Source organism: Halichoeres trimaculatus, unplaced genomic scaffold (assembly GCF_033239565.1).
Source record: "Halichoeres trimaculatus isolate MK-OKI-2021-1 unplaced genomic scaffold, fHalTri1.1 fHalTri1_scaffold_17, whole genome shotgun sequence".
Taxonomy (NCBI): Eukaryota; Metazoa; Chordata; class Actinopteri; order Labriformes; family Labridae; genus Halichoeres; species Halichoeres trimaculatus.
Window position 1 is genome coordinate 27978055 of NW_027437195.1, and position 23405 is coordinate 28001459.

The 23405-nt window shown below is 39.8% G+C and overlaps 1 protein-coding gene across 1 annotated transcript; it reads right to left on the reverse strand.

The window, feature by feature from the left end:
- Positions 1-5373: 5373 nt before the first annotated feature.
- foxi2 (forkhead box I2) lies at positions 5374-9159 on the reverse strand. Its single transcript, XM_074692501.1, has 2 exons — positions 8442-9159; positions 5374-6643 (listed from the first exon to the last, which is right to left on the reverse strand). Exons 1-2 carry the CDS (start codon positions 9046-9048, stop codon positions 6051-6053), a joined length of 1200 nt encoding a protein of 399 aa, XP_074548602.1. The 5' UTR covers positions 9049-9159; the 3' UTR covers positions 5374-6050.
- Positions 9160-23405: the final 14246 nt, after the last annotated feature.

The following is a 23405-nucleotide window of genomic DNA, read 5'->3' on the forward strand; positions in this document are numbered from 1 at the left end:
TAGCTAGCATGTTAGCAGCTAAATATACATGCACAGAGAATAAAAATCTGTGTTTTCTTCCAGATTAGTCTTTTTGTAGATGTAGTTATCTTCCCAGGGCTGTAAAACTTGAGGTTAGCCACAGGTGCATTGAAAGTTGATGTTGTAGGAGGTGAAGTAGAGCGGTGGCAGGTTTTATTGACAGATGGGATGAAGATTTAGATCAACAAGATGTTAGTCCATGATTTTGTTTGGTGTCAATGTCTTTAATCATCAATACCCTCTGTAAGAAAAATAAAAAATCTTTATCTCAAGAATATGCAAAGGAGTCAAAGAGCCACAGGTTGAAGACCTTTGGGTTTGGGTCAGGACTGAACTGTTTGGACTCTTTGCAGCACTTTTTTTCCCCATAATGTGTCTGAAAACTGACACGACATCACTCGGCTGTCCTTACTTCACATCCTAGCTCCAGATCCTGGATGAAGCCAGTCCTCGGCCTTCATGTGGAACCTGCTGACCAGTCCAAACCCTCTGCTCCTACCATGATGCTTCTCATTAGCGAGGCGTCACCTCTTCCCCGTCCATTATCGCAGGAACAGTCTGGGTTGAGGGTCCCGTGGGGTTGTCTGAGGACACGGACCTACAGTATACAGGCAGTGTGCGAAACAGCATCCTCAGTCCAGTGTTCGATCTGCTTCCCAAGCCGCACCAACAAAGGCGCTTTTCAAATGTCACACGATAGAGCTGTGTGTTGGTGCCCAATTAGGCCCTGGTGCCTGATATTCCAGCCGCAGACAAAGGTGATCAAACAGAGCCCGGGTCAGTGGATCCTCTCTAAATGAGAAGTTCACACTTGGAAGAGGGGTCGTTATTCAGCAGACAACACTGGAGCGGTCTGCATGAGTGGAAAAGTTTCTCGGCGCCTGTGCAACGCACAAATCAGAAAAAAGGGCGTTCAGAGCCGGCAGATCGTGGATCAGGAGTCGAGGTGAAATCAGAGAGCAGAGAGGTGCTTTAATTTCTGGGGCCTTTAGGGACAGGAAATGACGTAAAAGTCTGGACCAGTTTGTCCATGTGGCTGTGAAAAACCTGATCCTTAGACATCAGTGGGTACAATTTTAAACAATATGCACTGGTTTAGATTTGTTATCTTTACTTGGTAATACAAAACACTCCTGATCTGTCTAAATATGAAGTTGTAGGTAGGGGGACGTCATCCTTCAGCTTATTGTTTTTAAAGCAGGGGTCGTTTAGGTGTTGAAGGTTTGATTCCAGCATGAAACAAAGTTGCTTTTTAATGAAGTGGTCATGCTTCTGTTCCATACACAATACACCTGCAACAGCAGGTACAAAAGTATTTTATACTTTTTTTTTTTTTTAATGACTGACATCAGCGCTTATTTCAACTAAATCCTGACCATTTTTAAACCTTACCTCATTTTTTTGGTGCAGAAAAGTTTGAGGAATATTTGGACATATTATTACATTATTTACGGTAAAAGTATCTACTCCAAATAAATTAAAGTGCATTTGTTTTTGGCATGTTCAGTGTTTTTGTGGTGTTATGTTCCTATTTTCTGATGTGTAGTCTGTGTTTATATAATTTTTTATCTTGCTCTGTGCACAGTTGCAGATATAATGATTTTAATTCTAGTAAAATGACAAAAAGTGTATGGTACACATAGTGATGCAGTTCTAAAAATGTTTTGAGATTTTTTTTTCTTAAAACAGATCAAATAAACATAATCTAAAGAAATTTTCAAATGTTTTTAATTTTTTTTTTTTTTTTTTTTTTTTTTAGATATTTTTTGAGTTTGTTGCCTTGGGGCAATATTGTACCATAATTGTCGGTAAAGAAAAAAAAAGAGTTATCTATTCATATTTCAGCTCTTTTTTTTCCCCAAGAACACATAATAGTAATACTTTGATACCTCAACAATTTACAAAGCATGCCATAAAAGTGTAAAAAAAAAACTTCAAAAAGTAACTTTTTATAAGATTTCATGTCTGAACGTTACCTGTATGCAACACTGAACCATTGAGGAACTTCCCATTGAAACGAATGGGTTGAGGAGTCTGAACATATTTCATCTGACTTTACATTAAAAGTTTAACAGAAGACTTTATTTGTGTGGCTTTCAGGAGATTTTTCACTGTGGGAAAAATGTGGGGAGGATATAAAATTTATCTAGGTGAAACGAAATTAATGGCCAGTTTGTTTTTGAAGAGTTGAGACATGCTTACTTAAAGTAATTAGCAAATAAAGCACACTAAACTAATAGAGATTAAACTCAACTTGTCTGGTAATGTGAACATATTTTTTCTAGACTGAGAAAGACACGGTAAAAAAGTTAATCGACAGTTTCAAGGACAGAATTTGAGTTTGTCCTTGCAAGAAAGTCTGCAAAAAAGGTATTTTGTGTGACCTCCAGAGGGTCATATGACAACTTTAAACACTGCTATTGGATAGCTATTGGTTCCTTATGGTATTTTCCTTTTTTTAAACGTGTTTCATGACAACTGGGATGTACTTTCTGAGTGTAAAAGACCAAAAATAGGTACGTTAGTTGGTTGTAGTTTCTGTCAGGTGGAAGCCTCAGATCTTTATTTATCCCTCTTTTAAAAAATCAGCCCATCACAGAATTTAAACCAACAAAGTTTTAGAAAGAGATTAAAGTGGTACAGCAGAGAGACAGAGCTGAAGTTATTCTGATATTTTGAAGTCACAGAAAGTATCAGTATCATCTCTGGAGTACGTCTCTGAACGTATCTGTGGTGTGAATTCCTCCTCACACTCATCCTCTCATCATTTTCTCCTGAGCTGCTAAAAGGTGGCAAATATTTGCAGAGCAAATTTCTTTAGGTGTCATTTCTTAGCCAGAACAAAGCGAGACGGCCTCCCCTCGACGTGGGGCAAACACTGCGGCAGAACGGAGACAAAAGAGCTGCTCAGAGCCCGTGGGTCTGAGGGGGATATCTTCACCTCTCTTCAGAGAGTTCCCTAATTGATACATGGAGATTGGCGTGAAGGGCCGCGGGACAATAGCTGCATTGTTTCAGCGCGCTCTGAATCGAGATGTCTGTCAGCTGCAGGCCGCTTGGCTCCGATCCAGAGATGAACTTTCTCTTTTGATTTTTGCTGAAGCGTTTTCATGCTCAGCTCGGTTTCTGCCTGTGAACACTCGGGGAAATCAGCACTTTACATTTACAGTTTTACTGCCGACGGATGTGAATGCTGATTATTATCAAGGTGGACACACACCTTTACATGTAAAGCCTCGGGGATGCTGTCCACTGAGGTTCACACTTTCAAAACAAACTTAAAAAACTAAAAAGTTAGGATGTTAAAAATCTCAAGATAACGTTACAAAAAAACACATTAAGAAAAGTTTATATCACTGACTTGTGATGGTATTGATTCTGAACTTTCAATGAGATTAAAAAGGCCTCAGCTTTTAATCCAGTGCAAATATTTTTGCAGTTTTTATTTCTAATTTGTGTTAAATGAAAGAAAAATGACACATTTTGCAATGAGCTGAAGCCTGTGAGGGCCTTCGATCACGTTAAGGGTTCAGCAGAGGTCACTTCTCAAAGTTTTTCTATGGACTCATAAAAGTTTGTTCTTTATTAATAAGAAGGTGAATTAAAAGTTTAAATTCTTCATATTTCATTTTGTTGATTTTTATTTTAAGCCAGTTTTGTGCCACTGATTTTTATCTGCTGTGTCAGGATCTCAGCAGGACCATCTGATCCAGATCAGAGGAACCTTGAATGTAAATAGACCCAGTTTTAGATTTCTAATAATACAGATAAAAACAGAAAGAGAGTAACATTTGGAGTAATATCATTTGTTAACCCTTTGGTGCGTTTTGTATTTTCACTTTTAATTGGCAGTAGATTTGAAACCAGATCAGATGAGCCAATTAAATCTCACGTTTCACATGTTCACCATGTCTCAGAGCGCTTTCTGTCACAGTTATGAATTTTAAAAAAAATACACAACAAAGCTCACGTAACAAAAACATTTAAAAAGAAAACCAAAGGTGTTGGCATGACTTCCTACTTTGAAAAAGGCATCATTAGGTTGTGAATTTAAAGTCAGTCATGTTCTGAAAATCAGTAAAGACTTTTTTTTAGTTTCAGAAGGACTTTTTTTTTTTTAAGATTGACTGATTTGACTTTACTATTGTGAATAGTATGATCAGATGTGGGTGTTTCCTCCTTGCATTGTTATTTATCTATTATTTTAAAGGTGATAAAACTGGCTGTATCTCAAAAATCAAGTTGTGCCCAGACTCCAAATAAATTACCTCTGGTTCAAAAGGAAACATGTTTTTTTTTAAATGTATTTATTTTTTTTATTTTATTTTATTTATTTATTTATTTATTTTAGCTGAGGGATACAGCTAGGCTATTTCTGTATTTTAAAATATATTTAAATTTTATTTATTTATTTATTTTTTGGTTAATCGCACTTTTAATTAATTTACAGTTGAAATAAAGACATATGTCAATACATCTTGTTAAAACTTGGGATATAAAGGTTATATTGGTGTAAAAAAATTAAAATAAAAAATAAAAAATAAAAAAATAAATTAATAACTGCAGTGGTGGGTATTAAAGGGTTAAACTAATTTATTCATATTTAATAATTGAAAGAGACTGGCTTTGTTTAAGTCCGACACAAACAAAGGGATTAAAAGTGACAAATCTGAAACTCAAATCTGCAAAAAACCTGAAACTTATCAGATGATTTGTCTAATTTTCAGCAAAAAATGTCTTTTTAGACTTAGTATGAGCCACATTCACCTAATCAGTCCAGAAAAATGTCTTATTTCAAGTTATTTAAAGACAAGAACGTGGTCTGAACTGCTTATTACTGCTTATTTTATAACAGGTTAAAAAAATCTGCCATTGGAAGAAGAAAAAAGTCACTTGTATTGAGACAGTTTCAAGCAAATTATCAAGCAATTCAGACCTCATTTTTCTCTTTAAATAACTTGAAACAAGACATTTTTCTGGACTGATTAGTTGAATGTGGCTCATAGAAAGTGTAATTAGACAACTTTTACTTAAGATAAGACAATAACACTTGATAAGATTTCACTTTTCTACAGTGAAGACACTTCCCTGAACCCACAGAGTTGCATTGAGTTTAAATGGAGTAGAAGTAATCCCCAGAAAGAGCTTTACGGTCTGCATTCAGATGATAATGAAGCCGCGATTACACGAAAATGACGCATGACAATACAATCCAGACCACATGATATTTATTAACAGACACAGTTGAATCTGCCTGTAGCTGTGTGCACGTTATAAAGATAAAAAAAGGACAAAAATAGATACAAAAGCCATTCAATGATTGTCACACTGAATCCTGAGAGAAACCATGATATAGCATAAAGTTTTCATATATATATTTATAGATTTGTGTGTGTGTGTGATACTGTTCTCGGCGCGTCCTGTCGGCTAATATTCACCTCAGCTTGAATCAAACTAGACCAGTAGAAAACAATGCCTATCAGCATAAATAGCATAAATAATCACAAACTATCTTTATAATTTACAAAAATACAAACTTTTTGAGTCCTGGTGTATTTACAGGAGCTGTCGTGCTGTGGTTTCAGTCAGCATGGAGGGTAGAAAAATAAGGCGTGTGGGTTATATTTGTGTGAAATCAATCGTTACTGCATGTGGAGCCTGTCCAGGCTAACCCAGGCTAACTCTGTGTCTCTGATGACGCTCTCTTTGAGGTAACGGCGGTCTCACGAAGGCAACTTTGGCGGACTGAAGCTGACTAGGATTTGGCGAGATTTGGCATTTACACATGGAACGAGGAGGGGAGGTTCAGGATAATCTGGATTAGGAGATAAAATATTACACAAAAAAAGGAAATCAGTGTTCGGTGGTGTTCGCTCTGCGCGTCAGGAGCAAAGTTATCAAACAGTCGTTGAGTAAAACGATAAGTGCTTGTGTTTCTGTTTCCACAGTTTGACTCTGATCTCTCCAGCGAGCTGACCGCTGACAGGATATCTGCTACCCAGCATGCACCAGGTGTTACCTCTCTGCTCCTATAGCTCACTCCCCTCTCGAGGGTAAATCAGGCTGTTGACGCTGAAGCTGTTGTAGAAGTGACTGTTGAACTGTCCGCTCTGCGCGCCGCCAAACGTGTTGTAGTACACTCCACGGTTAAAATGCAGGCTCTCGCCATGATCCGCGGCCCCCGTGTCCTGACCACCGTGGTTCAGGTGGTACGGGCTCAGGGCCGTAATGTTCCTGTTGGACAGCTCATTCACCAGTCCCAGGGACCCCTGCCTGCTGGGGCCCCCTGAGCTGAGCGAGGACATGCTGCTGTAAAAGTTATTAAAGCAAGGAGTGCTCGAGGACAGTCCGGGCGGCGAGGACGACGATGAGCCCTTGTGGTTCTCGTTCATGGCCTCCATCTCCGGGGAGGACGGCCCCAGCAGCTGAGGACTGTCCGAAGGCTTCAGGGAGGCCCCTAACGCTGACCTGCCTTCCTCCACCTTTGTGGCCCCTGATGCTCCCACGGCTGCTGCTGCTCCTGCGCCGCTCGGGTCTGAGCGTCTCTTTCTTTTCCTGCGGAAATTCCCGTTGTCGAACATCTTTTCACAGTTTGGGTCCAGCGTCCAGTAGTTTCCTTTCCCTGAGACAGAAGACGAAGACGACACAAATTAAAACATGTCACAGCTGAAACAGACTTCTCAACAAGATTTCTAGATCACTGAAATAAAAAGGCCGAACTCCTTCCTGACATTAACCTCACATTGATTTGTTTTCAACTTCCACCTCATATTCTAACACTGATCTCACAAATATTTAACTTCGTGCATTTCCAAACACAACAATCAGACTGTCATTGCAGTCTAGACCTGGCTGCAAAACTACCATCCAACTACCCCAAAAAACTTGAATTACTTAAATTGAGCATCTCATCCTCTAAAACACCTAACCTCCAAATAAAAGATGTTTCGTCCCTTTTCTGTGTTGTCTCATGACATTTAAGGTGAGACTGGTCAGTTCACAACAGCAACGAGTGCAAATGGACAGATGAATGCTCTGCAGACCAGATAAATAAAATGTCTCAGACTCTTAGAAATCTAGCTTTATTAATCACTCTAATACAGTAACCAGTGTTTTTAAATAATAAATACTTGTTTTTTCTTCTGTCTGTTTTAAGACTGGCCTTAAAGTGTGTGTGTGTGTGTGTGTTGAGGTGAGTTTGACCAGACTGAGGGACAGTGGAGGTCACAGACTGAAATTTTTAGACTGAAATTAACCGTTGGTGATTATTATAAACCACCTTCCAAATATATGCACACACACACACATAATGAAACAAAATAAAATAAAAGAATGAACAAAATAAAATCACATAAAAAAATTATCAAAATAAAATAAAATAAAATAAAATATGCTTTAAAAAGTTAACTAAATAAATTAAATAAAAAAGACAAAATAATAAAGAAGATTAACTAAATAAATAAAATAATATAAAAATAACAAACTAATTGGAATGGTGTAAAAAATGATATAAAATAAAATAAGATAAAATAAAAAATTAACAAAATGAAATAGAATAAATAAAAATCTGAAGGGACATCTTTTGGTAAAATATTTAACTGATAAACCGCGCAAATAACAGTCCCCCTTGGATCAAATAAGGAGTTTTTTGCATGGCAAAGACTCAAAACTGAGCAAGTGTCTTTAAAAAAGTCTCATTCCCCTTTTTATGAGCTTCGTTTGCCTGATAAATCCAGATCAATGTCATATTCAAAGATAAAAACTTTAAAATTAAAACCTGAATCGTTGGTAGTAATTTAAAGAAAATGCATTGAAATAACAGATTGTGTCTTAATTAAAAGAACTCAACCTAATTTGTTGTACCCCAGTAGCCAATATTGTTAATCATTACAAATAATTCAAATCACATTAATTGTAAATCCTAAAACATTTCTTTCTTCTTTTTAAAAATATTCCTTTGAGTTTTGCCTTGTACAACTATTTATTTATTTTGGAGTTATGTAAAAAAATAAATAAATGTTTGTCTGCATTAACCTATCACCACAAAAAACGACCACTACTGTTTTTTTTTTTTTTTTTTTACAGTGTATTTAGTTATTTGTGTCTAATAATAAAATTAACTATTCTACTTTTACAAAATTAAAACTGCACCCCACTGTTTGATTTTATTCATTAAAAACACATAATGTTGAGTGCTGATAATAATTTTTAATAAAAGATATAAAACATCAAATTTACAGAAACCCTGTGAGGACCAATTGAGTTTTAATTTCTGCATCTAATTCTGATTTTATTCACATTATTCACTGAGTGTTGTGAGTTTAAGTCATACTAAGAGAATTAAATATATTTAATCCAACCTGTACCTTAATGTCACACAGAAACTTTCATAAACAGAGGCTGTGGTGCGTTCACGGTACCTGGATCGTCCTCGTCCCTCGGCACTTTCTTGAAGCAGTCATTCAGAGACAAGTTGTGCCGGATCGAGTTCTGCCAGCCGGCTTTGCTCTTCTTGTAAAAGGGGAAATTGTCAGCCACGTACTGATAGATCTGGCTCAGGGTCAGCTTCTTCTCATGCGCGTTCTGGATGGCCATGGCGATGAGCGCGGAGTAGGAGTACGGCGGCCGCACCAGCTTCAGCAGCTCCTCCTGGCTGGCGATGGACAGCCAGCCCAGGTCTGGCCCTCCGAAGCCAGGTGAGTTCGTGATGAACTGCCGCTGGGAGCCGTAGGAGGGCGGGATGAAGGAGGCCGGGTTGTTTCCGTGCAGGTAGGACGCGGAGGAGTTGACGCCCGGTCCGTTGAGCCACAGGTAGGGGTTGGAGGACGATGCGTAATCCCCGATGCCGTACCCCGCGGGTCTCTGCGCGCCCTGCAGGCTCTGCTGGTGGTACATGCTGCTGAAGTTGTCGCAGTACACAGCGGCCATGTCCGGGGCCTCCTGGGCGCCTTTGGGTGGGAGAGAGCCGACGGTAGGGGAGGTGTGCTGGTGGTGCTGGTGATGGGACTGGGGGTCGATGGAGTTCATCACTCCCCGCGGGAAATCCCAAGAGGAAGAGCTGATCGGTTCAGGTGTCCTCTCCCTCACACACTCACTCTCTGTCTGCGCAAGAAGCAGCAACAAGTGTCAGAGAGGATGGAGCCGAGAGGGGAGCTTTAATAGTATAAACCCTCAACAGCAGCCACATCCAGGAGCAAGAGGAGTCCCAGCAGCCAATCCACACGGAGCGAGTAACAGGAGGTGTGGTCATGTTCTCCTCACCCAGCCCGGAGTGGGTCACTGGTTCCACATGTTCCCCCCTGGAAAAACCTCCAGGAGGGAGTCTGTGAGGGGACACACTGAAGGTGAAGCTGGGATTATACCCGCCCAGACAGCAACAAACAAACAAACAAACAAACAAACAAACAAACAAACAAACAAACAAAGAAGACACTTTATACAGGGTGTGTCTCACCTCCTCTCCCTACAAAGATCTGTGACAAGACAGAGAATCACTCTGTGACTTTGACTTTGCAAATGATCCTGTTCCCAAAGTGAGGAGGAAAAAAACTTTATTTACATCCTTTAAACCAAGGGTCTTCAACCTGCGACTCTGGGGCCTCATGCGGCCCCTTGACTCCTGTGCAGTGGCCCCTGGTAGCTTTAAAAAAAATATTTGAATAAGGAATTTATAATTTTAACAATAACCTTCAATAAAGCCTGCCATCACTCTACTTCACCTCCTACAACATCAACAGCCCATAACCTCAAATTTTACAGCCCTGGGAAGAAAACTAAAATCTTCAAAAAGAAAAAACTGGAAGACAATATAGTTTTTAAATCTAAGTGGATGGATTCATGCCGGGTCCATACACATGTTTGGTATGTGGCAAGACACTAAATAAATAACAATAAAAAAGCGATTATCTGTGTATGTTATCAAATTCAGGTATTGTTTCAAAAATTTGAAATTTTGGCAATTTTTTTTAAATTTCTTTTTTCTGGTTTGCATTTTTTTTTGCAATTGTTTTGATTTATTTATTTTAATTTTGCATTTTTTTTTAAATATTTCCATATTTAAAAAAAAATCTGAATTCTCTAAAAGGTAATATTTAAATATTTTATTTTTTTAATTTATTTTTTTGATTCTGGAAACTTTGAAAAATTTAACATAAAATTTGAAAATCTCAGCAAATTTTTATATTTCCTTTTTTTGTTTGTATTTTTTTTAATTTCACAATTTTTTTATTTATTTTTTTTTTTAATTTTGCAATTGTTTTAATTTATTGTTTTTTTTAAATTTTGGATTCTTTTTATGAATTTCCAGAGTCTCTGAAATAATGATTAATATCTAAATATTTGAAATTTCATTTTTATTTATTTATTTTTTTTAATTTTGAAAGCCTTGAAAAAAATGACAAAATCTTTAAAAATTTTGGCCATTGTTTTTTATTGAAAACTTCAATATTTTTGAATTTAATCTTTTTTTCTTTGTTGAAAATTTTGCAAATTTATTAAAATTCAAAAACTAAGACATAACATGTAAAATGTCATTAATTCCAGAAAACTACTTCTGTTTTATATAATTATTCACTAGTTTTCAACTATGAATTTAATTTTATACATGTAATAGTCATTATAGTGAAGATAAAGTAGATTTTGCGGTTCTGAAATGACCCCTATACAACTGAGCTAATGCAAAAAGACTCATGTGAAAGCAAAGGTTGCAGACCCCTGCCTTAAAGAAACATCATCACATATTAATGGCATTAGAACAGTTAGATATTCTTTCATCTCTTAAGAATAAATGTTTGATTTGACACTTGAAGTAAAATAAGCAGGTGTTGAAAGGATTTTTGTGTTTTTTTAGAAAAGGGTTTTTTCAATGAACAGATCTCCAGCCAACAGTTTGTCATTCCACATTTAAAGACATAACTGAGACCCAGCATTCCCCTGCATCTCAGGGCTCTAATCCCAGTAATCCTAACCCTAAAGCCATTTCTTTACCCCTCAGACAGCTTAAGCCGGGGTTAATTTCCCTTCATTTCAATGAAGTGTGAGTTCCCTCTGCCTCTCTTTAAAACTCACAGTACATCAGACTCAAAAGACGTGTGAGACTTTAGTTTTAAGGCTGTGTTAGTGACATCTCCAGGTGATTTAAAAACTGCAGTTCCTCTAGTGTCCACTGGAGGCTGGCTCTAAAAGCTACAAAGATCATATAATCATAACTGAACAGATCTATTTTATTGATGTTATGGCTGTTCACTGTCATACTGTAAAATAAAGACATGAGCAGAAACTCAAAAGACCCCCCACAGAGGTGATGTCTTTTCTCCTCTGTGATGAGGGATTGGTGGATATCATTTTGTCGAAATGTAAAAATACATCATAAAAGAATTTAATGATCAAAAACTGAAGTTACTGGCTAAAAAGAAATACCCTGTCTGTCTCCTCGTCTGATCATGGGGTCTTTGTTCTTTGGGTGTTCACTATCCAGACTCTGCAACAGCCTCTGCCAATCATCCTGCAGCTGCTGCCGATGGAAATCTGACTTCCTGTCTGCTGTTCCAGTGTGAGACTCTACTCCACTCTGAGTCTACGGTGGCCCTGAAGTGCAAAACAGGACAATAACTAAGAGAAGATGACAGAAAAAATGACATTGAACGACAAAAAATAAGAACAAAACAACAAAATAGAGTAAATGACAAATAAAAGAAAACAGCAAGAAAGAAAATGTAATGACAAAGAAGAAAACTTGAAAACCAAACCCTCAAAAATAAATAAATAACATGACAACAATGAAAGAACTAAACAAAAGAAGCATAACATGAAAGCAGAAAAAAGAAAGTGGAAAAACAAAGAAGAGAGCTCCAAGAAAAAGACAACACAACAACAAAGAGAGAACACAACAAAGAAAACATGACTACAAAAAAGAGGATATGACAAAGAAAAAGAAAACACAACAAAGAAAGGAGACAAGAAAAAAAAAAACAAAACAAGAAAAAAAATTAAAGTGAACATCAACATGAGAATCAAACTAAACAAAAACAAACAAACAAAACCAACAAACAAAAAAACAAGTGAAAACAAATACTAGAAAACAACAGTAAAAGGACAACAACAACAATAAACAAAAAAACCATAACCAAATCCTAACACAAAACCAAAAAAGTGAAAACAAAAGTAAGAAAACAACAATGAAAAAGACAAAAAAACCAACAACTCACAAAAACAATACGACAACAAAAAGACAACATGATCACAAAGAAGGTATAAAAACATCATGATAATCTAACAACAAACCAAAAACATAACCTTACCCTGACCCCAAAAAATAAAATAAAATAAATAAAAAGCAAGTGAAAACAAAAATTAGAGTTCAACAATTTAAAAGACAATAACAACAACAACAAGAAAAAAACATGATCACAAAGAAGAAGACATGAAAATACAAGAATTCAACAACAAAAATACCACAAAACATAAAACACAACACAACAACAAAAAGAAACACGTCGTCAAAAAAGAGAAAATGAAAAAAAATCAATAAAAAAAACACATGAAAAGATAAAAGACAGTTCAACAACAAAGAAAAGAGCTCAAGAACAAAAAAAGAAAACATGACAACAAAGAAGACAAAGTGATATCTTAGAAAATAACAACACATAAAAAAAGAGAACTCAAACAAACAAAACCTTAAAAACAACAACAACTTTTCCTTCCAGTCAAAAATAGTTTGTTTACTAAAGATTTTCCGCTTTAGCCACCTTTCCTGTTAAGTTTTTTGCTTGTGTGTTCTTATTTTCCCTGTTATCATGTTTTGCACTTTAGGGCCACCATACATTTCCCCTTTAAGGCCTTAATCTCAGTGCTATCTCAAATTCTGCAGATATCCCCCCTCAGCACATCTTGCATTCTTCCTTCACCTCCTCTTTTCCTACCACGCTCTGAAGATATGAACCTGGAAAACACAAAGAGTTTTTCCATAGGAGCAGCATCGAACCTTAAAGACAAACTTTTACATCATGGGAGTGTAAAAAGTTTAACATACAAGCTTGAACTTCAGTCCTGGCTCAGATTATGTCTAGAAACTTCTCTGGTGGATGCACACTGCCCCCTTGAGCTGCCTTGTTTGAGTGGCAAACCCATTTGTACACCCTCTGCCGAAAATATCCAGGACTTTTAGCTGCAATATGAAAACGACCACAAGAGGGAGCCAGCTGACCGTCCACTGTTGAGTGAGCTCTGCTGTGACCAGTGCAGGTTATGATACATCCACTGGAGGGCGCCAAACACTGCTGGATAATGTCCTCAGATGATTGTGCCAAGAAGCCATCAAAGTGTTGGATGTCTCTGCCTCAGAAATCTAATATGAAAGTGTGGTTTTTCTGTGACAGCTCCTGGAGATCCAGAGGGTCTTTGAAGATTCTGAAGTACGCTTTCAACAACATCAAAGTTTACTTGGACCCAGAGAGCTCAGAGTTAGACTTTCAGCTGGAGCACGACGTGTCTGGTCTTTAAAAAACAGGTAATTTATGAGTGTCTCTGGAGGCTGTCGTCATGTAGCGAATCCCACCCATGCTGCGTAACATTTGGACAGGAACTTTCTAATAAGGCCGAGTCCGACCTCCTCTGAGCCCTGCTGTGATTTCTTTCCTGGGCATTAACACATTATCTGCCAACACTTCCCTGTTTTGGAGCATCTGATGGACTGAGGTTTTTCCTCTAATGCAGCTTTTCCACAGAGCTCCAGGCCGCAGAGTAATTGTCCGCGCAGCACCAGGAGTCGCTCTGTCTGACTGTAATTCTATAATATCGGGGTTGGCTATGACAATAATCCCTGGGGCTCTTTGTGTGTCTCCAGAACTGTTTCACAAACTCAGATATAAGTATGAGAACCTGAGAGTGCAGAGATGGGGAGACTCTCGTGGATCTGGAGCTCCTGTCAGCAGACTTTTTAAGAGACAGTGTTTGTCATGGTCAGGGGACTGCAATCTTTACTTTCATAGGAGCCATTTAGCCTCAGCTCACTTGGATTTAAGTCATTCCAGAGCCACAAAATCTACTTTGTCCTCACAATAAAGACTATTAAGTGTAATTCTATACATAGTCTATAAAATCAAGTAGAAAACTATCCAAATGGAAAGTTTATTAATTAATAAAATTGTAGAAATGTGACAAATTAATTTAAATTTCAAGAGTTTTCAAATATTAAAAAGAATGTGCAAAAATTTTAACAATTTTTGAAATATTGAAAATTTGGCAGAATTTCAAAAAAGTTACAAAATTTTTTTAAAAATTAGACTGATGTGAAAATTAAAAAAAAAAAACATCAAAGAAAAATAAATAAGAAAAATTTTACAAAAAATAAAAATCTAAAATTGAAACATTTTATCAAAATTTAAATCATTGAAATGTAATCAATTTCCAAAAAAGGAAATTCAAACATTTGCCAATTTTTTTTAAAGAAATTTTATGCATTGCAAAAAAAATCCAAAAATTAATAAGCCTACTTGATGCATGTCATGATGCAGCAGCTTCAGTTTTATGAGTGACGGAGTTTACATCCTCTCTTATGTGGAAGAAAGGGTTGAAATATTTAACACCCAAATGGCTGAAATTATGTAACTTGTGAATTTCAACCAGAAAAAAAAAGACAACCATCAGTTTTTAAACCTTAATAGAACATTTCCAGAAGATCCAGTCTGGGGGCAGGATCTGAGGAGAGGAGCAGACTGTGAGGTATGTTCAGCACCAGCTGGTGTGTGCACGGAGCCCAAATCCCGCCTGTGAAATCAGTGAAGGAATGCTGAAAGACAGGCAAAGCATGAATAGTTCACGGCTGGTGTGTTTGCGTTTTGTTATTTTAGAGACAGTGTGCATCTTATTTTTATTACAGACCTAATTCAAAGGCATTGTTTATACATGAATCTAAACTATTGCAGTTTATTCATCAATGACCATTTAAAGCTCCTGTTAGGGTTTTGAGGCAGTTGATAAACCAGCATGAACTGGAGCAGCATTTACAAACTTTAACAAGTTTTATCAAAGTATTTAAACAAAGCAGGAGATTTTTTGTATTAATAACTTTATATAAAAGCAAGAGCTAACACTTTGTACATTTTTAAGCCTTTAGCTCATGTTAAGCCTTTAGCCTGTTTTAGCATTTAGCTTGTGTTGTAGCCTTTAGCCTGTTTTTAGGCCTTTAGCTCATGTTTAAGCCTATAGCTTGTGTTTCAGTCTATATCTCCTGTTGTAGGCTTTAGCCTGTGTTTTAGCCTTTAGCTTGTGTGTTAGCCTTTCCCACGTTTTCAGCCTTTAGCTAATGTTTCAGCCCTCAGCCTGTGTTTTAATCGTTAGCCTGTGTTTTTTTCCTTTAACTTGTGTTTTGTACATGTTTTAGCTCTTGGCTCATGTTAAAGCCTTTAGCCTGTTTAGTAGCTTTTAGCTTGTGTTTTAACCTTTAGCCTTTTTTAAGCCTTATTTAGCCAATGTTTAAGCCTTTAGCTTGCGTTTGTGCCTTTATTCTGTCTTTTTTTGGTTTAAGCCTGTAGCTCGTGTTTTAGCCTTTAGCTCATGTTAAAGCCTCTACTTTGTGTTTTAGCCTCTATCTCCTGGTGTAGGCTTTAGCCTGTGTTTTAGCCTTTAGCTGGTGTTTTAGCCTTTAGCTTGTGTTTTAGCCTTTCCCAAGTTTTTCAGCCTGTAGCTTAAGCTTAAGACCTTAGCCTGTGTTTTTTCCTTTAACTTGTGTTCTGTACATGTCTTAGCCTCTGGCTCATGTTATAGCCTTTAGCCTGTTTTTTTTTTTTTTTTTTTTTTTTTTAGCTTTTAGCTTGTGTTTTAACCTGAAGCATTTTTTTTAAAAGCTTTTAGCCTTTTTAAGCCTCTTCAGCCTAAGTTTTAGAATGTGTTAGAGCCTTTAGTCTGTCTTTCTTGTGTTTTACCCTGTAGCTCGTGTTTTAGCCTTTAGCCCATGGTTTAGCCTTTGGCTCATATTAAAGCCTCTAGTTTGTGTTTTAGCCTCTAGCTTGCGTGTTAGCCTTTAGCTCGTGCTCTATCTCTCCCCTGTTTATCTTTCTTGTGCTCTTCTGTCCTTTTTCTGTCTGACAGTTAGGCTCCAGTGTCCACCATCACTACAAAATTAATCACAGATTTCATGTTTAGAAGAAAAAACACATATATACCTTCTCACTGCTAAATTTCGTCAGTCGACTTGGTGATGCCATAGAGACTTTGAAGTGCCCCAATCAGTTTGTGTGATTTTCTCTGAACTTTTCCCTATGCACATCTTTGATGGCTGGAAACTCAGATTACGAGGTCCCCTATCAGTATATATTTTAAAGGTTAAGACATACAGCACACTCTCTTGGGACCTTCAACTTGAGCCTCCACAAACATTGGAGCTGAACGTGTTGCACAGATTGGCTCATCCCTGAATGCTGGTACTGTATGTAATCAATGAAATCCTCCTGTACATAAACAGGTACAGCTGTTAGGCTTTACTGCACCACTGATGCTGGTTAGTAGGAGGCCAAGCTGCAAATCTGTGCACGCAAAGACCTATTTACTCCTGTTTCCAACACAGTCAGGCCCATTGAGCTGACGCACAATCTCCACCATTTACCTCCAGTCTATTTCTGAGACACATTTACACCCACCATGAATCCACCCGTGTTTGTCCGAGTGGGATCATTTACACAGGAAGCTGCTGGGTATAAACATTTGCACTTATTATATGTCGCATGCTTCTACGAGGCAAACACACACACACACGCACAGAGATGCATGTAAGTCAGCAGAGACAGATAAGAACATGTATGCACACACAGAACGGCATTCATAGCAGGCGGTAATAACATAGTGAAGCTTTTGAGAGGCCAGCCACAGTCCTGCGGGCAGAGAGGGTACATGTAGGAGATGTTTTTGCTCTATATGTTTATAACGCTGCCATGGAAAAATAAGAGCCGCAGCCACAGGCATTTCCTCGATCCCTCTCTCCTCAGTCACCTCTCTGGGCCTGTGTGGGAGGAGGGAGGCCCTGGGCTCGGCGCATGTCACACTTCATCATTTTCAGAAATAGGCATCCTAATTTCTCTCTGCTCTGCACGAGCTCCATCACAGACCTCCCATCAACCAGCTGACTCCAGGTTACTCAGTCCAAAACGATGATTTGTAACTTCTATTGTCTGGATTCATGCACGGAAATGCTGATTTGGTGGAAGTTCAGACATGGGAAGACAAACAAATGTCCCAGAGGAAAAAAAAAGAGGGAAATTGATTTAGATCTGTTTAAAATTGAGCTTTGACCCTGAAGAGTGCTTCTTATTAAGAAGAAAAATTTTCTTTGAAGATGCATTTTTGACTTTTTGTAATGCATTTCAATAGACGTCCAGGTAGAGGATCTCCAAGTGTAGGGGAAAGGATGTACACACTGTGGCTGGCTCATTGTGCTTGATGGGAGCCATAGGCTATAGAAAAGTTTGCTATAGAAGAACCCAGTGTGCTTTTTTAATAATATTAAATGTAAAAAAAAAAAATGTCTCAACCTTAAATGACTCTAAATCAACCCGTCCACTCTGTCATCAGCATCTCATCACGCTGATAAACTCACAGAGGAAACAGGAGGAAGACTGGACCACTGTCACAGGAAACAGGACAAACTGGCACCAAATGGAAAGTGGAGCTTAAATTCACCTGGGGAGTGAGGATAACAAGACACAGGTGAGGCTCATTAGGGTAATCAGGAGGAGGGCGGGAAACATCGGAGAACAGGAAGTCAACAGACCTGTAACAAGAGGAAACAGGAAAACAAGATTTGATCCATGAGGTGAGTAAGTGACAGTGGTAGCATGCACAGACTTTTTTAAGGGCAGCTCTTCTTTTTGCTTCCAGAGAGGGCAGTTTATCGAAATTAGAAGGTGCAGTTTCATGTGCTTTTTCAACACAAGGGGCAGTTTAATGTGTTTTACCAATCAGAAGGGCACTGCTCAAGACGATCAAGATAGGGCAGTGTAGAGGTGGTTTGGTCACCAACAGGGCACTTAAGCATACACTTTGGCTCCCAAGAGTGCACTTTAGCGCCTGTTTTGTCATTGAGGCAGTACTTGATTTACTGGATTTTGGCTCAAGAATAAGGAACTTCAGAATGGATTTGGCATGAAAGAGGGCATTTAGGCATCATTTTGGCAACCAAGGGGGCACTGTGAAATGGATTTGGCGCCCAAAGGGGAATTTTAGCATGGAATATACCCAGTAGAAGGCACCTTAGTGTGGATTTGGCTCCAAACAGGGCACTTTAGCATCGATTTTGTCTCCAAAGAGGACACTTTAGTGCCAATTAAGCTCCAGAGCGGGCATTCTAGTGCCCATGTGGCTCCCAATGGTGCACTTTATTATGGATTTTATTCAAAAGAAGGCACCTTAGCTTGAATTTGGCTCCTTAGGGGGCACTTTAGTGTTCACTTGGCCCCAAGAGGGCACTTAAGTGTAGATTTAACTCCAAAGTAGGCACTTAAGTGCTGACGTGGCTCCTAAGGGTGCACTTTAGCATGGTTTTTACTCAGAAGACGGCACTTTAGCATGAATTTGGCTCTAGAGAGTGAGCTTCAGTGTGGATTTGTCTCCAAAGAGGGTACTGTAGCATCCATTTGGCTCCAAAGAGGACACTTAAGTGCCAATTCGGCTCCCAAGGGGGCACTTCAGCATGATTTTTACTCAAAAGAGTTCACCTTAGCGCTGATTTGACTCCAAGGGCACACTATAAGAATGATTTGGCTCTAGAGAGGGCACTTTAGTGTGGATTTGGCTTTAAAGAGGGCATCGTAGAAATTTTTGGCTCCTAAGGAAGCACTTTACCGCCTGTTTGGTCATAACAAGGACACTTTTGTATGGATTTAATTCCAAAGGGGCACTGTGGCGTTGATTTGGCCCCATAGAGTGAACTTTAGCATCGATTTGGCTCTAAAGATGACACTTTGGTGTGAATATGGCTCCCAAGGGAGCGTTGGAGCATGGATTTTATTTAAAAGAGGGCACCTTAGCTTGAATTTGGCTCCTTAGGGGGCACTTTAGCGTTTACTTGGCCCCAAGAGGGCACTTTAGTGTAGATTTAGCTCCAAAGTGGGCACTTAAGTGCCGACCTAGCTCCTAAGGGTGCAGCTTAGCATGGTTTTTACTCAAAAGAGGGCACTTAATGTGGATTTGGCTCCAAAGGGGGGTACTGTAGCATTAATTTGGCTCCAAAGAGGACACTTTAGTGCCACTTAAGAGCCGATTTGGCTCCCAAGGAGCACTTTAGCATAGATTTAATTTGAAAGAGGGCACCTTAGCTTGAACTTTCCTCCTTAGGGGACACTTTAGTGTAGAATTGGCTCCAAAGAGGGCACTGTAGTGTTGATTTGGCTCTAGAGAGGGAGCACTTTGCTGCCTATTTGGTCATCACAAGGACACTTTAGTGTGGATATGACACTACGGCTCCAAAGAAGCCACTTCAGTGCCAATTTAGCTCCTCTGGGGCACTTAAGCGCCAATATTGTCATCAAGGGGGCACTCAAGTGTACATTTTGGCTCCCAAAGGAGGCACTTTAGAGTGTGTTATTTAATAATTGGGCTCCAGGGAGGGGTACTGCCCACCCCTGCCTCCCCTTTGTGCACACCACTGCATGAAGGGGTCATGGTGAGTGTGCAGTGAAGATACCTTCATTAGATTGTTTAAAAAATGCATGAATACCTGAGTCTCTGTCTCTGTTCAAAGCTGTATAAAAACACCTGCAGACTGATTTCACCAGGTATAGTTTCCACACAGTGTCTTCATTAGCGCTGAAGTCCTGAGGAGGTGGAGTTATATATTTATACGCCAGATTTACTTAAACTCAACTCTACTCTGAGCTCAGTAACTGACCCTGGTCTGAGCCGGTCTGCAAGCAGCAGTGTGGAAAACACAGGCACGAGGAAGTCTTTGTTACAGAGACATTTATGACACCATGATTGTGGCCTTCTTCTGGCTCTCCTTTCATCGTTTTTCCTCATCATATATTTATTAAACATAAGCCTCGAGGACAGAGGAAGCAGATGAAACCATGGTGTTGCTTTGAACCCCGCTAAACGATGGTGTCAGTTTATAATGTGAATGTAAATAACAGCTGAAATCACGTCACATTGAATCATTTTCACACACGGCCGTGGCGTGCTCCCCTCTGCTCCTCTGAAACCAGCTCTCCCTGCCTGTGATCCTGAGGATAATTAGGCCTGGGAGCACGGCGGTGAACGTTTGGTCTCCGTCTGCTCGGCTTTAAAGAGAATGCTCTTTTTGGGTGCAGCAGAAGCAGTGCGTACATCCCTCAAAAAAAAAAAAAAAGGCTGAACTGTAGCTGCTCGTGCCTCTGATGTGCCATCCAAGTTAAAAATACAGCTTTTGCAAGCTCAGTCTTCTTCAAAGACTTCTCTTCTTTTTCTTTCGTCGTCTTTGTTTTTTTTCTTTTGCCCCCTTCTGCCAACTGCGACTCGGCTCTGCCTCCTGCCTCGACATGATGAGTGGAACGGAGTGAAGAAGTCGGGTGAGAGGCCTGAAAGGAGCTGCAGCTAATTCATGAAAAAAAACACACTATCTTATAAACAAGAAAGGAGTTATAGCAGCGTGCAAAACACAGAGAAGCCACCATAAAGTGCGTCTTAGAGCCGCTGGTGTTTTGTGCGCTGATCGCTGCTCTGTTTAGGATTCGCTGCGAGTAATCAGTATGAAAAAGCGCTCCTTTCATTCCCTTTGACTCCGAGGCTTAATGGCTTTTTTAGTAACGACTTTGTGTCCTTAACGGCCAAACATCATTAACCCAGACCATTGTTATTCTAATCTTTCTCTGTCAGCGGCCTTGGAGGCCAGCCTTCGCCTGGTTGAAACAGTCTCCTCATTGTGAGCCGAAGCAAGGGAGAAAGGAGGTGCCTCTTCAATCGCTGCCACCTGAGCGAGCCTGGGTATCCACAAAACCTTACATTTAGGGTGGTCCGACCTGCCATCCCCTCACCCTAACCACGTCCTCCTGGCTCTGCTCTTTATGCCCTCCTAAATCCAGCTCCAACCATCCCTTTCACAAACAAACCCCTCACACGATGAAGAAACTTTCACTGGCGCTCGTTTGTTGACTTATCTGGCACGGCGGCCCTCGGCCTTTCCAAAGCCGTATCTTAACACAGGAGAGACACAGGAAGAGCTGACGCCGTCTCCTCCTCGACGCGAGCAGGTGCAAAGACAAGGCTCAATGACATCTTTGTACCAAATAGATGATCTTTGGGGGTTTGACAGTACTCCTGGTCTGGCTCGCCGCCTGCACCTCCTCCCCTCCATCTGCCTGAACGTGAGAAGCTAGCCGTGTTAGCCGTGACAGAGCGCAGTGGGGGAAACCATATATCCTGGAGTGACACAGGCTCCAAAGGTAGCTGCTTTTTGGCCTCCATGGCTGCCTGTCAAGCTGCTTTTATCCCATGCTGCTCTTGTCTTTCCCTGGCTGAAGTCTCTTACGTTGGCTCTGTGTTGCTTCTCGCCCAGCTCACAGCAGAAAGACACAATAGTGAGTCTTGTTTTCTCAACTCTTAACGGCTTTAACCAGAAATCTGCTGGAAAAACGGAAAGATGTTGTGTGCTGTAAGAAACGTTTAACAGAGAAATAGTCTCAGATAAAGTTAGAGAAGTGTTGTCCTGTGTCCAAACCTGTTGTAAGCTAACCAACAATAAAAAAAAGTTTAAAGGGGACATATCATGCTTGTTTCTCCTTTTCACTATTCCAGACTAGGATGCCTGTAAAGCATTTCTGCCCTCAGTACAAGTCATTTAGTTCCTTCACTGCCCCACAATAGCGTTCTCAATATCCTCATTTTAGGCCATTCTGAAGATCTCGTTGAAACGCTCCGTTTTGAGAATGACCTCCAGTAACCTCGCAACGTCACAGCCCTTTGTGCTCTGATTGGTCAGTTCTATCAGAGGGGCGGAGGGGGTAGAGCCAGGGGGGCGGTTTTTGCAGCATGGCAGTATTTACAAAATCACCATATTGAATGGAGCAGACCGAGCGAGTTTGCTGTTTGCCAAAACTTCACCGTAAGGCATCGATAGCACTAATAAAATGGCGGAGTGTAGGATACGTCCTTTTGTATTGGACCCCGAGTCAGACCCGGACGGTTCTGCAGCTCAGGAGGAAGAAAATCTGGCTATAAATTTCTGGCTAATAGGCCTTCTGATTTTCGGACAACAAGGCCATTTGGTTTTTCTGGCTAACGGCCTTCTTTTGATTTGCTGACTAAAGCACCTTCTTACTTGTGGTCCTTGTTTTCTGACTAGCTGGCCTCCTGACTAATGGGCTTTCTGGCAATACGATGGGCTCCCCATGAAACACTTCTTTTCACCATTGAGGCTGCTGCTCACACTTTCTGGATGTTCTTATCTAAAAGTTTGTTTTACTCTTGTGAGGGAATTTTGCATGCATTTTGCCAGCTTCTTCACAAACCCTCACAGTGCTTAAAGAAGCTGAGCCTTCAGCGCCAAGTCTAACTGTGTTCTCTGACAGGAGTCTTCCTGACGAAGAGGACAGAGATGACAGAGCTAAGTGTCCACTCAGAGTTTATGTTTGAGCCATTGTTGCATTTCCGTTCCCTGTAATCCTGCACAATGTACGACTGTCTCTCTATCAGTGCCTCCATCTGACATGGCTGCACATCTGTAATGCACGGTGATTATTCCTGAGCCTAATGATGAGCCACGATAAGCTGTCCTCTCTGACTCCCAAAACATGGGGAGTATGAGGTTTTATTATTTCTGGACCCGGTCCCACGGCCTGAGCCTCTGCAGCCCACTCTGGATTTCATGGGGCTTTCAGGCAGTGACCTCGGGAACAATGTGGGGTGCTGTGCTGATTCTGGGGACCATGCGAGCCTAACTTCCCCCACCTGCTAGCAGCTTTACTGACCTGGCCACGAGCCCCAAGTCCTTTTTCTGCACCGTTAAAATCACAGAATTTAGCATTTGAGTCTATTTTTGTTCGTGTTTTGATGTCTGAACACAGTTTAAGGGAATTTGGGGCTAAACAAAAGAGCCAGAGAAAAATTCAGAGCATGCAAAAGATTTATTAACCGAAAACCAAACAGACAAATTTAGTTTTCATAAAAGAAACAAAGAGAATCTGGTTCTCCCTCCTACATAGACTCAGTCCCTCTAAGTCAGTTTCAACACCCATAAAGAAAGCAAAACACCAAAGCAACATTATTTTATTCACCCAGGAACCGAGCTTGTTAAAAACAGAACTGTGATTTAGTTACTGATGACATTTTGTTTATTTCTCAGACTTTGGTGTGATGTGATTACCAACGTCTACAGAGGCTCTGATCACACTGTATCACTCTAACACATCTGCTCAGCAGCA

Bases quoted from the DNA above. Each gene is read 5' to 3' on its own strand.
- foxi2 (XM_074692501.1), bottom strand. From the start codon at position 9,048: ATGAACTCCATCGACCCCCAGTCCCATCACCAGCACCACCAGCACACC. The intron at 6,644-8,441 runs GTACCGTGAACG...CTTCTGTCTCAG, and splicing joins GAGGGACGAGGACGATCCAG to GGAAAGGAAACTACTGGACG.